The sequence below is a fragment of the Mustelus asterias genome, chromosome 15 (genome assembly GCF_964213995.1).
Source record: "Mustelus asterias chromosome 15, sMusAst1.hap1.1, whole genome shotgun sequence".
Taxonomy (NCBI): domain Eukaryota; kingdom Metazoa; phylum Chordata; class Chondrichthyes; order Carcharhiniformes; family Triakidae; genus Mustelus; species Mustelus asterias.
In genome coordinates, this window is record NC_135815.1 from 29045702 (window position 1) to 29061965 (window position 16264).

Sequence of the window (16264 nt, forward strand, 5' to 3'; positions counted from 1 at the left end):
AACAAAATTATAAGGGGTGTTTTTAACTATGATGAATGGAAGAGGAGCAGTAGAAAAGCAACAACTCAATCTGCTGCTTTGTTCCTGTCAATCTGGGATTTTAACACTGCTGGTTTTGGTGACGGATGAGGCTCATGCCAGACTCTGGCTGTCACATAGGACAGCAATTTCTTAGCAAGTGTGTAAATAGTGTAGCTCAAATTATATTTTAAAATATGTATAAAAACTAGAATTCAAAATTCTTCAGGTTTCCAATCTGGGTCATAAGAGTTGCAAAAGAGAAAATTCAATTTTGTTACCACACAGTATTTTTACTACTGTTAATGGTCACACTTATTTGTAGTGCAATTTTGTACTGTTGTAATGTTGCTTTCTAACTGTAGTATTAGGGTGTTTGGGATTGTAAGGGTTAACGTGGGACTTGAGAAACAGTCATGCCCACATTATGGTGTACTGTGTTAGAGGTCTCTATCCTATACATATGTAGTTATGTGTTACTGATAAACAGTTATTGTTCAACCATACAAGCTACCAGTCCTCTTCATGAGACAACATAAAACCTTACATAAAACTGTAGCAGCAGGTGAAAAATTCCAAAATCCCGAAGAATGAAGTAGTAAAGAAACTATTGTCTGACCTGAGAGAAGTGCGCCTAACTTAAAGACCTCAAATACAGTTGGTGATCACCTAAGCATTTGCATTACAGGTGTGGAGGCTGACTGGCAGAAGAAAGATCCACCGTGCAACATACAAGGACTCTACCAGAACACGTGGAGATTCATTGTGAGACACAATCCAAAGCAGAATCAAAGGACCTAGCCAGTTTGCAAAAGGATGAGCAAACTCCAAAAAAGGTTGTAACAAACTTTGAAATAAGATTTGGTGCAACAATCATTGAGCACTGGCAGACTGACTGTTTTAACAGTGCAGCTTAAAGAATGCTGCAGCACAGATCCTGAGTTAGCACCATAACATGTGGTAACTGCATGCGGATGGAAAAAAAATTAAAGAGAAGTCAGAGCAAAAAAACTGGCTTCAATTCAATTCTCCAACTTTAGGAAAGCAATTAGCTGGCAAAAACGATTTGTTCAAAAGATGTTCTACAGAATCACTGAAACTTAAAATGACTGTAACCACAATCGGAGTCTGCCAAATCCTGACAAGTGTGGGGAAAAAAAAACAATGACTACAGTGCCATTTTTAAAAAAGCTGTATTTCTGTGTTGAAACAGCCATGGATGGTAAATCACACTGCCTGTCCAATTGAGGCAAATGGAAGGGCCAGACTAGGTGCAAAACTGCGTGTTATGGAGAAGAATATTTTTTAACATACAAGATAGGCTTGAATAAGAAAATAGAGGCTGAAGTGAATACACTATTATACTCAGTAGGTCCAATAGCTGATAATATGAATAAGTTAATCCTCTGATAACTTTGAAGCATGTAGAGACTTGGGGTGGGTGGTGGTGTAGTGTTCAGGATTGTAAGGTTTAATATGTGGGAGTCTGGAAACATTATGATCTAGAGTGTCATATAATTTATTCTTTCATGGGATGTGGGTGTTGACAAGGCATGCATTTTTTGCCCATCCTTAATTGAGTAGCTTGTGGGGTCAATTCGGAGGGCAGTTAAGAGTCAATCACATTGCTGTAGATCTGGAGTCAAATGTAGGCTACACCAGGTAAGAATGGCAGATTTCCTTCCTGAAAGAACATTAGCAAACAAGATGAGTTTTTACGACAATTGGTGATCATTCAATGGTTACCGTTATGGCGGAGGTGCTTAATGAATACTTTACCTCGGTATTCACGGTGGAAAGGGATCTGGGTGGTTGTACTGCTGGATTGCGGAGGACAGAAAGGATCGAGCATGTGGACATAAAGAAAGAGGATGTGTTGGAACTATTGAATGGCATCAAGGTTGGTAAGTCGCCGGGACCGGATGGGATGTACCCCAGGTTACTGTGGGAGGCGAGGGAGGAGATTGCGGAGCCTTTGGCGATGATCTTTGCATCGTCGATGGAGACGGGAGAGGTTCCGGAGGATTGGAGGATTGCGGATGTGGTCCCTATATTCAAGAAAGGGAACAGGGACAGCCCGGGAAATTACCGACCGGTGAGTCTAACCTCAGTGGTTGGTAAGTTGATGGAGAGGATCCTGAGAGACAGGATTTATGATCATCTAGAGAAGTTTAGTATGATCAAAAGTAGTCAGCACGGCTTTGTCAGGGGCAGGTCGTGCCTTACGAGCCTGGTTGAGTTCTTTGAAAATGTGACCAAGCACATTGACGAAGGAAGAGCGGTGGATGTGGTCTATATGGACTTCAGCAAAGCGTTCGATAAGGTCCCCCATGCAAGACTTCTTGAGAAAGTGAGAGGGCATGGGATCCAAGGGGCTGTTGCCTTGTGGATCCAGAACTGGCTTGCCTGCAGAAGGCAGAGAGTGGCTGTGGAGGGGTCTTTCTCTGCATGGAGGTCAGTGACCAGTGGAGTGCCCCAGGGATCTGTTCTGGGACCCTTGCTGTTTGTCATTTTCATAAATGACCTGGATGAGGAAGTGGAGGGATGGGTTGGTAAGTTTGCTGATGACACCAAGGTAGGTGGTGTTGTGGATAGTTTGGAGGGATGTCAGAAGTTGCAGCGAGACATAGATAGAATGCAAGACTGGGCGGAGAAGTGGCAGATGGACTTCAACCCGGATAAGTGTGTAGTGATCCATTTTGGCAGATCCAATGGGATGGAGCAGCAGTATAAAATGAAGGGTACCATTCTTAGCAGTGTAGAGGATCAGAAGGACCTTGGGGTCCGGGTCCATAGGACTCTTAAATCGGCCTCGCAGGTGGAGGATGCGGTCAAGAAGGCGTATGGCGTACTAGCCTTCATTAATCGAGGGATTGAGTTTAGGAGTCGGGAGATAATGCTGCAGCTTTATAGGACCCTGGTTAGACCCCACTTGGAGTACTGCGCGCAGTTCTGGTCACCTCATTACAGGAAAGATGTTGAAGCCATTGAAAGGGTGCAGAGGAGATTTACAAGGATGTTGCCTGGATTGGGGGGCATGCCTTATGAGGATAGGTTGAGGGAGCTTGGTCTCTTCTCCCTGGAGAGACGAAGGATGAGAGGTGACCTGATAGAGGTTTACAAGATGTTGAGGGGTCTGGATAGGGTGGACTCTCAGAGGCTATTTCCAAGGGCTGAAATGGTTGCTACGAGAGGACACAGGTTTAAGGTGCTGGGGGGTAGGTACAGGGGGGATGTCAGGGGTAAGTTTTTCACTCAGAGGGTGGTGGGTGAGTGGAATCGGCTGACGTCGGTGGTGGTGGAGGCAAACTCGTTGGGGTCTTTTAAGAGACTTCTGGATGAGTACATGGGATTTAATGGGATTGAGGGCTATAGATAGGCCTAGAGGTGGGGATGTGATCGGCGCAACTTGTGGGCCGAAGGGCCTGTTTGTGCTGTGGCTTTCTATGTTCTATGTTCTATGTTATTGGCTTTCAATTCTAGATTTATTAATTTCATGGCTGCCCTGGCGGGATTTGAACCCATGTTCGCAGAGCAATAGCCTGGGTTTTTGGATTACCAGTCTAGTGACATCCCACTATGCCACCATCTCCCCAGGAGTAGTAGACTGTAGTAGTGAGTCTGACAGAAGTCTGCATGAAGATATAACACAGGCTGAGTGTGTTACATGGTGGCACAATGAAAAAGTTTAATTAATAGGAACATAAAAAAAGAGAAATACTTAAAATTGTTTTAATACAGTCGTATTTTATGCATCGGAACACTTATGTATTTAGCTAATACATTTCCTCTTTATACAATTTACATGAGACAAATTATTGAAATTGGAATTATTTAACAGGTTACACTCTTACCTGAGCTAGGAGCGCTGCCATTTCTAATGCAAGTTCTTTGTTTACAGGAAAGTGTCCATTTACAATTTCAATATTTGTTTGGTACATCAGCAATAGTTTCTCTCGATCTGTCTCCCCACGAACTTGTGAAGAGAAATAGAGCCTGTGAATGTGAAAACAGTGTAAAACTGTCATTCAGAATCAAAATCTGTGTCAGTGTTGACAAAGGCTCCTGCCCAAAACATTAATCTATCTTTCTTTCCCTTTGAGCTGCTGTCTTCTCCTGTCCAGATAGCCTTTGAGGAGGATTCATTACAATGTTCAAAAATACAAATTTCTCAGAACTTGTTTTATTATTTAAAAATGTGAATATCGACTTAGGAGACTGGACAGTCGTACAGGAAGTAGGGATAATGGGTAAACTTGAATTGAAAGTAAATAACTTGTGAACTCTGATAGGGGGCACTATTTTAAAGTTTGGGGTCACCTTTTTAGGACAGGGATGAGGAGATTTATTTTTCTCTGAGAGAGTTGTGCGACTTTGAAATCTCTGCCTCGGAAGGCAATGAAGGTGGGTCATTGAATATTTTTAAGGTAAAGGTAAGTAGATTTTTGTTAGACCGGGGAATGAAAGGTAATTGGGGTAGATGTGAATGTGGAATTCGAAACACAAACAGATCAGCCATGATCTTAATGAATGGCAGAGCGCTCAAGGGGCTTGAATGGCATACCTCTGCTCCTATTGCAAATGTTCATATGTCTATTCACTGGGTGGGATTTCCCATTGGTGAGGGGGATGGAGTTCTGGTTGGGAAGTCTGGGTTTCCTTGAACGCTGCATAGTTTTAACTCCATGGTGGTATGTTTCCTTAAATGGTTCCCCACCTGGAAGCCAGCTGCACTGGTAGATTTAGCTCCCTGTCAGGTGGGGAACACTGCATAAGAGGCCAAGCCCCAGGAGCAGGTAAGTTTCTTAAGACAACACAATATTCTCATTATAGGACGTGATATATACTTATGGTGAATTCTTGTCATGAGGTGGTTCATTCTATTTGGTGATGTATGAATAAATGAAAAAAAGAATCAAAAAGTATGAAAAACAGCAATTAAGCTGTTCATAGAAAAGTGTGGAGAGAAGCCACCCACAGATGATGATATAAAATGTTTTGCTGATGTAAGGAAAGTTACAGGAGTTCAAGGAAATTGAAGAGCTCTGCTAGCCAGCGACAAGCAAATAATTCAGTATCACTTGCATGTAGGTTAAGTTCCTGAGAAAAGAAAGAAAGTTTGTGCTAACAGGAGAAGACAGATGCTAGAAGGAGGTTTAGCTTCTGTGATAGAAAGAGATTGATCAACCTGTTGCCTGGAGGCATTCCCAAAGGAAGAGTTCAACTTACCATACCAAGATGCAAGGATGAAGTTGCATATAAAATTTGGAAATCTCTGCAAAAATTTTAAACTTATCTATAGGAACGAATAATTGGACTTTAACACACTCAATAGACTGGCTTTTCAATTATGTTAACTTGTTAGCTTTATATGGAATCTAATCTAAATTTACCTTGCTGACTTTATGTCAATCTTGGATGCTGGGCGTAATATTAACTTGTAATAAATAGAACTTGATTGATGCGGCGTTGCTGTGATCTATTTTTATTGCCTATGCAATCTCCAATATTAATTGCATCCATTAACAATGCCTACCCCAGTATCTTGAGTGGTTTATCAACGAAATAATGACCAGCACCTAAATTTGTTAATAAAGGAAAATTAGTTTGTGATTTTATAGTCTGACTTTCCTGTTTGATTATTTTGATAAGCAGTGTTATACTCATCATTGAGTAGACTTGAAGTACCATATCTCAATGAATGGTAATGTAAATGCAATATAATTTGGGCCAATTTATCTTAAAGGATCCAGCACTTCCCTTGACATGGATGAACAATTTCTGAGAATTTTTGGATGAGTTAAAATAAAGGGATTAAAGATTCATCTGAAATCCTTAGATTAATATTCCTTACAAAGATCCTGGATTAAATAAAACAGAAAATGCTGAAAAGCTCAGCAGGTCTGGCAGCTCTGTGGAGAGAGAAACAGAGTTAACTGGCGGGATTTTATGGCCTCGCTCGTGCTGAAACTGTAAAATCCCACTCCAGGTCAATGGACCTTTCCGTGGTTCGCCCCTCACCCACTCCGACTCCCGTGGCGGGCGGGACGGTAAAATTCCAGCCAACATTTCAGGTCCATATGACCTCTTCAGATTTCAAGCATCCCAGTATTTTGCTTTTACCTTAAAGTTATTGGGATTCCTGATTAAAGCACTGTTATGCCTTCAGCTGGGGAACATGAAGATGTTCAATTCAACAGCTTACAAAAAGAGCTCATCATCTGTAGTCCCAATGGATCAAATATTCAACATATTAAAAAGAAAAAATAAATAAATTTATATAGTGTCTTTCACAAACCCAGGATGTCGAAAGCTTTACAGTTAATGAAGTCCTTTTGAAGTGCCCTCACTATGCGTGCATTTTTCTGGAAATTTCCACCCAAAATCAATTGACCTTTGGCTGCTCTTCAAATTTTTCACGATGTTGGGCGAGGGATGAAAGAGCTGACCAGGATGCCAGTGAGAACATCTAACCCTTCTCAAAATAATGCCATGGAACCTTGTACATCCACCTGGGAGGGAATATCCTTGAGTCATGAAAGACATGATATAAATGCAATTTTCTTGTCTTTATTTACATGAGGTAGCTGTTTAAATGAGTTTCTCAAATAGTATACAAAAGAGCATTTATAGGTGTTAACAACCAGATGTGGGATTTCAGGCAATGCTTGAACCAGGTGGCTGTTGACATGTTCATGAACTGTTAACTTGACAACCCTTGTATATTTCAATTACAATCAGAAGTATTTCTGTTGGGTTGGAAAAAATCTTTTGTGTTGACATGTTGACAATATTAAAAAATAATACAATCCAATTCCAAACATCTCCTAATTTGGTACTGGAATATAATTAAACAATGAAGAATAATAAAAGGATAATTATTACAATTCTTGCAAGGAATATGGTGAAACTGAGGAAGGATAAGTAAACATTCTCACTAACTCTATCTGCTTCAATCATTTACCTGTTCTTATAAGTTAGCCGGACAGTCCTAGTTCCCTCAAATTTTCCAGGATGCTGTTCTTTAGAGGCCTGCTCCCATTTGCATATTATGTCGCAAATCTTAATGAAGAAATTAAGATTACTGAAATGCTTTTCTACCAAGTTACTAACAATGTAACACAAAATGACATTAGACGAACACTGAAATGCAGTGCATAAGATGCTAATGCAGCACAGATGTATTTGAACAAACCAAAAATGTAAATTTCGAAATGAACAAAAGAACTCCAAATGCCCAATGTACAGGCATTTAAAAGTAAAGATTTGGAAAATACCTTGAACACTCTTCTGGGCTGCAAAACAATCTATTTTAAAATCACAATTTATAGTCAATTATCAATTAGACTATCTTATTCTATTATAACTTACATGAGAAAATTAATTTGAACAAGTTTTAAATTGAACAAGAGTTTATTTGCATCACTGAGATTATCACTTGACAAAATTTTATAGGAGATGGGAGAAGTCTAGGCCGGCCAGGGCCTCATGGGTAATTAACGATCAATTATGTCGGGGGGGGGGAAATGCCCAGAAAGACACTCTACTCAGGTCACAGGCACAAAGAGGGGATGGGGCCCCTCTTTCGACAGCCTCCTTTCTGCACTGGGTGTCCCAGCTCCCCTTCACTCTGCTCCCCTCATTCTGTCTCATTTAAGATATTTGGCAGATGTAGGCCACATAGCCTTCTAGCAGTGCGAGGGACAGAAATAACCAATTATGCTGAAACTAAGAAAATGATTGATTGTAAAACCCAAAAACATAAAAGGAAGCCATATGCATTGGAGATGGAGACAGGAAGACAGTTATCAGTTGAGGGTTGATGCTGTTCATCTTTCTCACCCTATTCTTTAATTCATGTCCTGAACCCTTTATCTTGTTGCACTTTTATCTCAAAGCAAAAGTTGAAGGCTGCTTCTTGTATCTTGTCTTTTTCTACCTGTATTACAAGATGCATAGCTAGGCCTTAATGGATCCAATCATGCCAGCTCATCAAGGGAGACATCAACATTAAATCTATGACCTAGATCTGGTTAGTGACAATATTAGGCGCATTGCTGCTGTCTGCGAAGATTTGACCGACCCAACACTGCTCATTTCTTCTGGCATCTTTTGATCCCAGTTGACAGAACGAGGCAATGCAGTATCTCCCATTTACGTCCAGTGAATGGAGTATTGTCGCGAGAAGGGGAAGACAATACCCACTACTACAGTATATCACTAGCTGCCATATTCAGGTTAAATTTTTAATGGTCCAATATTTTAATGAATGAGTGAATGGGAGAGTTAAAGGGAGAGTTGATGGGCGAGTAGATGAATGGGTAGGTGGATGAGTGAGTATTCGGGTCAGGATGGCAGTCAAGGGATAGTTGAGTTGGGTCAAAGAGATAGTCAGGTTGGGTTTGGAGTTAGTCAGATGGTTGAGGGGTAGTTGAGATGGGTTGGGTGGTTGCGTATTTAGTTGATGGTCTGGGGGTTGGTTGTAGAATTACCCCAGCTGTTTAAACAGGTTTTAAACTGTTGAACATTTCCTTGATAAGTACATAGCTAAGTCCTGTGTGTTTAGCCCATGTCTCTGCCCCAAGCTTAGAGTGGGAGACTTTTGTGGAAGGTTCCGGGCAGCAGCGAATCAGTCCATTCTAAGTTTAAGCTTCCTTGGAAATTTCCACATATGTCTATGTGCAAGGACTTTTACAGGGCTCTGATGTACACCTGCTCTCCAATAATTCAGAGACTGGAAGATTTGGATTTATATTTCACAAGTAGCAGTAAATGAATCTGGGAAACTGAACCTCACAAACCTACTTTTAAACGAATGATACTCTTTAGAACATACTTGTGCAATCAGATTGTACCAAGCAGTTTATTGCAGGTAGCATCTCAGGTGCAGGAGTCCACGAGCTATATGAGACACATCATTGTACACCTGTAGTAATCCCCTCTCACTCCCAAACTGGAGGTCTTAACAGCTGTTGGTGTTTCCTCCATGAATATTCAGACTGCAGACCTCGGAGCTCTTTTTTAAAAAGTGTGTGCAGTAAGTTTTTTAGCGTGTAATCAGTAATTACCAAGCCAGGCAATAGCTTCTGCAATGGCTAAATGGAACTCTATAAGCCCTCTGTGAATTTTGTCAAGGGGCTGTCTTCAATGATATGAGTCATTGATTGGGGTGCACCACAGCTGCAGTCCAGGATCTTGGTAATCCTGATTGGAATGACAGGCTTGGAAATCAAAAAAAACCCACAGGTCAGGACTTGTTCACTGATCTCATTGGTGCCACTGGGAGTGCTTTTCTGCTGACAGTGGTCACTGTGAGAGAGAGAGCTTAGCAGCAGAAACATGGCTGGAACAGGCACAGTTTTAGGTGCTGTCTCTCAGGAAGAAATTCATCTAAGCTTGAACCCTGTATCCCTGTGCATATGATGGAAAACATGCAGGACCAGGCTGCTCATGCAGAGCAGAAATGGTTTCAACCAATAGTAGATCCATTTCAGGATTCACATACCAGGAAAACTGGGCTAGTTTAACATTAAGAGATTCTTATGCATAGACATGTACCTGCATAAGCATATACTTCAGATAGCACCTAGGGGAACATTAGGTTGGGGTAAACAATGAAAGCTTCGTACACTATTAATAAGGAAAAGTACTGCAGAATTACTATTAATTCACTATATAATATGATATGACATGAAAATTCTGGTTGCAGTGAGTGTTTTAGGTATTTTAGGGAAAAGCACATTTTTGGAAGGCTTGTGAACATAGACAGGACAGCGAGTATATCCGCAAGTTTAAAAAAGTATCAATGATACTGCCTCTTTACACAACGAAGTTAAGCACTATGCAACATGCAACAAGAATCCCAAAGTGTTTTCCAGCAAATGGAGTATAATGTTAACGTTTGAATGAAGCACCAGTTAAGCAGTGGAATTAATGATATTGGGAGAGTTCAAGATGTTTAACTGAATGAGTTTGATAGGTCAAATAGCTTTGGTTGTCAATAACTTTTCCTCATGTTCCTAATAATTTACAACACACATCAGCTGCCTTTTTGTGAAAAGTTGTTAGAATTTAATTCTACTTACTTTTACTGTTCAATTACACTTTTTACTTGTGTCTGTGATGACCTGTTAGCCCTATAAAAAGAGTTCTCTCCAGCCTGACTAAGCTAGTTATGATGAAGGGTCACACTGAAAGACTTATTTTTCTGATCCTGAACAAGTTGCTATACAATTCCAGTTCCTGAGTGTACATATTTACCATGCATGGATTCATGACACCACCATTAGTTGAAGGACTTAAGTTATACTATTAACACTAATAAATTATTAGTCCCACTCATTTACCTTTATGTTTCCCCGAGGACAGTGCTCTTGATCATTTCCTGAGGGATCATCTGTGAAAAGAGAGAATCCAGACTGCACTGGTTTCCTCATGCCAGTATCTTGATTTAGAGTATGTAGAAATTCTTCCACTGTTGTGGATGCATCAAAACCGACTACCTATACATTTAGACAAAGTAGTGTTATAGGTAATGTAGTTTCAAAATGGCTCAGCATGATGTCATTTAAATTCATTTTAACAGTTTGCTAAACGAGTTTGTTTTTGGAGGAAACATGCATCATTGAAAAGATAATAAACATATGTTCTTAAAAAAACTATGAAATAAAAACTTATGATCTCAATATTTTAGACATAAATCATATTTTTCAAGTTTTTCTAAACCATTAAGTAGTTCTTTTTATGTACAGCGAAGTTCCATTGTTACAGTTCTTTTTGTTATAATTCCCCAATCCTTTGTTCTGGGTTTGACTGGAACTCCATTGTAGAAACAAGGTGCACTTTGATAAGAGCTTGCTGATTCCCAAATGTTTGTAATGGTCAGCTTTGACGGAGATTTCATAAGCTTTGCCATGCAGAAATGTCAACAATTAATTTTTATTGTAATGCAATAAAACGTAGAGGACCATAACTTTTACCACTGCTTGTTTAGTAATAAAGAACAACATTGCAGTTACATTGCATGTCGTTATCACATCCTCAAGATGATTCAATGCAATTCACATCCAATAAATTACAAGTCACTATTCTTAATTGTTTTTATATTGGTAAGTAAAATACCAACCTGGTATGTGCCATTCATGAAATGTACAGGAATGCTGAAAGGTAAGGAATGGTGATATGGATTTCTCAAGAGAATCGATAAGATTTCCATTCTGGAAGGCTTTGATTCACGATCACCATTTTTTTGAGTTCTCTCCAGTGATCGTTGACAGTATATGGCATACTTTCCTACTTCAGTCCTAGAATTTATTAAAGGAAAACAATAAAGTATTTTTTTTCTCTTGTGACTTCCAATGTGAAGCTATACCTTACACTAAATCAAATTACTAGATAAATCAGTTACCATTATCATTGTGTCTGCATTTGTTCCGGTCAGTTTGTAGCAGTCAGATGCATTTAAAGTAAGAATAAGGATAGGACTATCCTGATGCAAGAATCTCTCAGTCAAGAATATACCACGACCATTATTTCCATGTAGGTTATCTCACAACAAAGTAATTTGGCCATAGTTTGCAGTGGCAGTGCATTTAATGATATCTACTGTTAGATAGACATGTCTGATAATGTTTTTTTTGCGCAGAAAGTGCTGAAAATGGCAGTGAGGGAAAGTCAGGCTTGCATTTTGCAGTCAACAGCAAAGTGTTTGCTTTTCACTGTGCTGACAGTTGCTCACAGGTCTTTTAGATACTTTTGAGCAACAACTTACTGTCTTGGGTACCTGATGCAGCATGGCACTCTCTACAGAGGATCTATAGAATATGCGAGTAGAGCAAACAACAGCATGGCTCTTCAAGCAACCATATTTAACAAGCCTCACTGAGAAATCCTTAGTCTAAACCTAGAAGTATGCACCAGTAAATATAAATTAGACTTAAATTATGTACAGAAAATGAAATAATGGAAACAAAAGAGGGATCAACAGAGTGAAAGATAATGGGCCCGATTTTACCATTGCGTCGCACCCGAAACATGGTAAAGTCGGGCATGAGCCCAAACTGTCTTTGGAGGGGTGGGGGGGGGGGGGGGGGGGGGGTGGGAGGCCCGATCATTCTTTTGGGGGGGGGGGGGGGATCTCTGGTGGTGGTGGGGGGGGGGGTCCGCTGCCACTCTGTGGGCGATCGGTGGGGCAGAAGGTCGTGATCGGTCTGGGTAGTGGGGGGAGGGGGCAGTGGGTGGATAAGGGGGAAAGGTATGTTGTAGGGGTGATGTCTGAGGGGGCCATCGGTCCTGGGCCGCTTTATCTGCTTTTTGCGGCCCAAGAGCGATGTGACAGCGGCGTGATTTTCAATTTTTTTTTTCTAACTGCACATGCACAGTTCAGAGCTCTGATCGTTTCAGGCACGCTAAGCCCCGCCCACAGCGCAATTTCCAAGTCGGATCTGAATTGCGCCCAGATTCAGCACTTAGAATGAAAATGGTAAAATCGGGCCCAATGAGTCAGAAAGAAAAAGTTTTAAACTCCCAATATTAATTAATTTCTGAAGGAATGAGCATCCAAATTTGTAAAAATTAAAATTTCAATGATTGGATTTTAATCGGCAGCAATTATGACTTATCAAGCGATTAGAAATTGACATATATTTAAATGTATGAGCCTTAACTTTTTCTGCCCTGTTCAATGAATAACTAGTGTGTAAGCATCAACTTCATGTCATTACATATATGTCCATGACATGCCTATTGATGAGGCATGATTACAGTATAGCCAGTGGAAGAGCAGGGTAACTGGGAGAGTAATGTTTGCATTAAGTGCATATTGTGGACTCCAGAAGTTGTCTAATAATAGTGAGTGCTGTTAGCCACACTGTAATTCTCAATGCAAAATCCAACTTGAGGCATATGGAACCTGAGTAAACAGGGCAAATTACATTTCCATAAACAATTTCCTTAATTATGGAATGAACGGTGCAAGGATTTTGAAGGGAAGTCAATATTAGAGTGGATGAATTCAATGTGAATCCAGTACATAAAGAAATAGAAAGAAAGAAGGAAAGATTAGATTAGGAGAGACAAAAAAAATGACGGAAAGGAAAATAATTTTTTATTAATTGAAAATTTTACATTCTTAAAACCTCTAACAGCAATTAAACTTGAAGGAAGGGGATTTATAATAGTTCATTTTCAGTGCGCTTATTAACACTTGTTCAAAGGGTATTTGGACTGAAATGGATAAGACCTAACTTTTTGTAGTGAGTTTAGTTAGTATCTACAGTGCAACTACAGGAACCTCATGCCAGTCAATGGATTTCAATAGTGAGGCCAACAGCAGTGATGTATTTTCACAAAGCTCTCAGCACAGCAGTGCCATTCAGATCCACAGCAACTTTTAGATTTCCATATTTAAACTTGCATCTGTCATTGGTTGAATTTGCTTTGGCTTTGATTATAAGCAACAGTAACCACCATTTACTTCACCATTATTTATACAGAAAATGATGCTGTATTATTTTGTAGTTCTCTACACACCTCGGATCTGCATTTTGCTGCAGATGATGTTTCAGCAGCCAGAGGAAAGGATGCTGAGGAAGGAAAAGGCCAACACACAAAGCCAATAACTGCCACCCCTAAAAGATAGAGAGGTTCATTTTAGCTCATATATGTGATATTAAGATCATTTCTCTGATTAGGCACACACTATTATTTGTTGATTTCCACGTAGAAGTATACAATTAATGATGTGGATGATTTGTGGACCAATGAAATAGTCGCATATTCTTAAAGCTTTTAGAGAATGCACACTGACTCATACATTTAAGGTGATTGATACAGGATTAGAGGGGACATGAGGAAAATCTTTTTCACCCAGAGGATGGGGGGGGAGCATCTGGAATTCACTACTACAATTAGTAGTCGAGGCTGAAATGCTCAACTCATTTAAAAAGCTACCTGGATCTGTACCTGAAGTGTTGTAACGTGCAAGGCTACAGACCATGTGTTGAAAAGTGGGATTAAAATGAGTGACTGGTTACTTTGGTTTTTTTTCTTTGGATAGTGCAGACATGATGGGCTGAATGAATGCCTTAACTTTTCTATGGTTCCATTACACATAAAAGACTGGTGAAAATTATATGAAAGGCAACTAATTTACTTAAAAGCACCAGGACTGGGTGGTGCATTGGATTATCACCTTGCTATTTTGTGTCCATAACCTGAGTTCAAATCTAACCAGATTAACGCATCTAAAGTCTCTTCACTATGTTATTTGCTTTATTTTAAGTGAATTAAATCTCAAGAATGTTTCTGTTAAGAAACGTGCTGCATCAAATTTATTAAAATGAAAAATTAAACTGAAGCAAAAGCAACAGATTGTAGCTTATTTGCAATATTTCACTTAATATTAAGTATACATTTCCAAAAGGTAGACTTTCCAAATCTGCAGTGGCTCTGATTCCCCCCCTAAAAAACTAAGCGTTCAACGGGTGGGAAAACGGGAGAATTTCCCACCTTTTTTTGGGTGTACTTAGTTATATGTGGCACTCTGTGAGATCTGAGAGAGATTCAGGCCAGTAAATGGGGAGGGGGGGGCTTATCCCACCCAGGAAGGGAGGGGTCCCAAGAGACCAGCAGCATCCTGCCAAAGAAGCTGGCAGCATAATGCTGAGCGGACCATTGCGCATGTGCTGATCTGTCAGTGGGGAGATTGGCACATGCGCACTGGTCCCCCCCCATTGCCTGCCTCCCGATGGCTTCCCAAACTGCACACCCCTGGTCTGGTCCCGCCCCCCAGTCTGCCTCCTCAGACCCCGTCCCCTTGGAACTGCCTGGTCTCCGGTGGGCACTGACAGGGTGGCAGGACTGCACTGCCCAAGGAGCATCCCCCTTTCCCAGCCCTCCCGGGGGGGTGGGGGGGGGGGGGCGGGGGCCTCAATGGTCTCTGCCCCACCAGCGAGGCCATCACGCCTGGTCCCCATTGCTGGGGACAAGCTTTAATCCCCGCTGGTGGGAACTTCCCCCGGCAGGGGCAGCCAATTGAGTTCTGGGCTCGGTAAAGAGATGCTAAACACTATTAGCATATCGCAATCCTGCCGTTCCCTGACATGAGGCAGCTTATGCCATAAAACATAGCCCAGGAAAGTTTCAACCAGCAGGATGCTGGTCGCAAATCCAGTCTCAGCCCTCCCGCTGATATTTGCCGTCCCACTGCACTACTCGAGTAGCGCAGCGGGTTGGGAAAATCGTGCCTGACATCGGAACAAAGTTAATGAGTTGATGGTGCAAATCAGCACAAATGGGTATGATCTAGTGGCCATTACAGAAACGTGGCTGCAGGGAGACCAGGACTGGGAGATGAATATCCAGGGGTATCAGGCATTTAGGAAGAACAGACAGGAAGGAAAAGGTGGTGGGGTAGCTCTGTTAATAAAAGATAATATCAGGGTAGTAGTGAGGGATGACATAGGCTCTAAGGAACAAAACGTGGAATCGTTATGGGTAGAGATAAGGAATAGTAGAGGGAGAAAGACACTAGTAGGCATGATCTATAGGCCCCCAAATAATAATGTTGAGGTGGGGAGGGCTATAAACAAGCAAATAATGGATGCGTGCAAAAACGGAACGGCAATAATCATGGGGGACTTCAACCTGCATATTGATTGGCTGACTCAAGTTGGAAGGGGTGGGATGGAGGAAGAGTTCTTAGAATGCTGTCGGGATAGTTACCTTGAACAGTATGTTACAGAGCCGACGAGGGAACGAGTTACCTTAGATCTGGTAATGTGTAACGATGTAGGTAGAATTAAGGATATTCTTGTGAAGGACCCTCTTGGGTCAAGTGATCACAATATGGTCGAATTTCTGATACAAATGGAAGAGGAGAAAGTAGGGTCCCATACCACTGTCCTCTGTTTGAACAGAGGGAAGTACGATAGGATGAGGGCTGAATTGGCTAAGGTGGACTGGGAGAGCAGACTGGTAGGTAGGACAGCTGAGGAACAGTGGAGAATTTTTAAGGAGATCCTTTTCAGTACTCAGCAACAATATATTCCGGTGATAAAGAAGGGTTGTAAGAAAAGGGATAACCAGCCATGGATAACAAAGGAAATTAAGGAGAGTATTAAATTAAAGACCGATGCATACAGAGTGGCCAAAAATAGTGGAGAAATGGAAGATTGGGAAAACTTTAAGAGACAACAAAGAACGACTAAGAAAGCGATAAAGAAAGGAAAGATAGGTTATGAAGCTA

At 41.0% G+C, this 16264-nt stretch overlaps 1 protein-coding gene across 1 annotated transcript in view; it reads right to left on the reverse strand.

Annotated features, from left to right (window-relative positions):
* Nucleotides 1–16264, reverse strand: part of plekhh2 (pleckstrin homology domain containing, family H (with MyTH4 domain) member 2) — a 120803-nt gene that overhangs the window by 18766 nt on the left and 85773 nt on the right. The window contains exons 20-24 of the mRNA XM_078229693.1: nt 13549–13646; nt 11144–11321; nt 10365–10520; nt 6983–7080; nt 3873–4014 (exon numbers count right to left, since the gene is read on the reverse strand). Of these exons, the coding sequence (XP_078085819.1) occupies nt 3873–4014; nt 6983–7080; nt 10365–10520; nt 11144–11321; nt 13549–13646 (672 nt within the window). The remainder of the gene's footprint in view (nt 1–3872; nt 4015–6982; nt 7081–10364; nt 10521–11143; nt 11322–13548; nt 13647–16264) is intronic.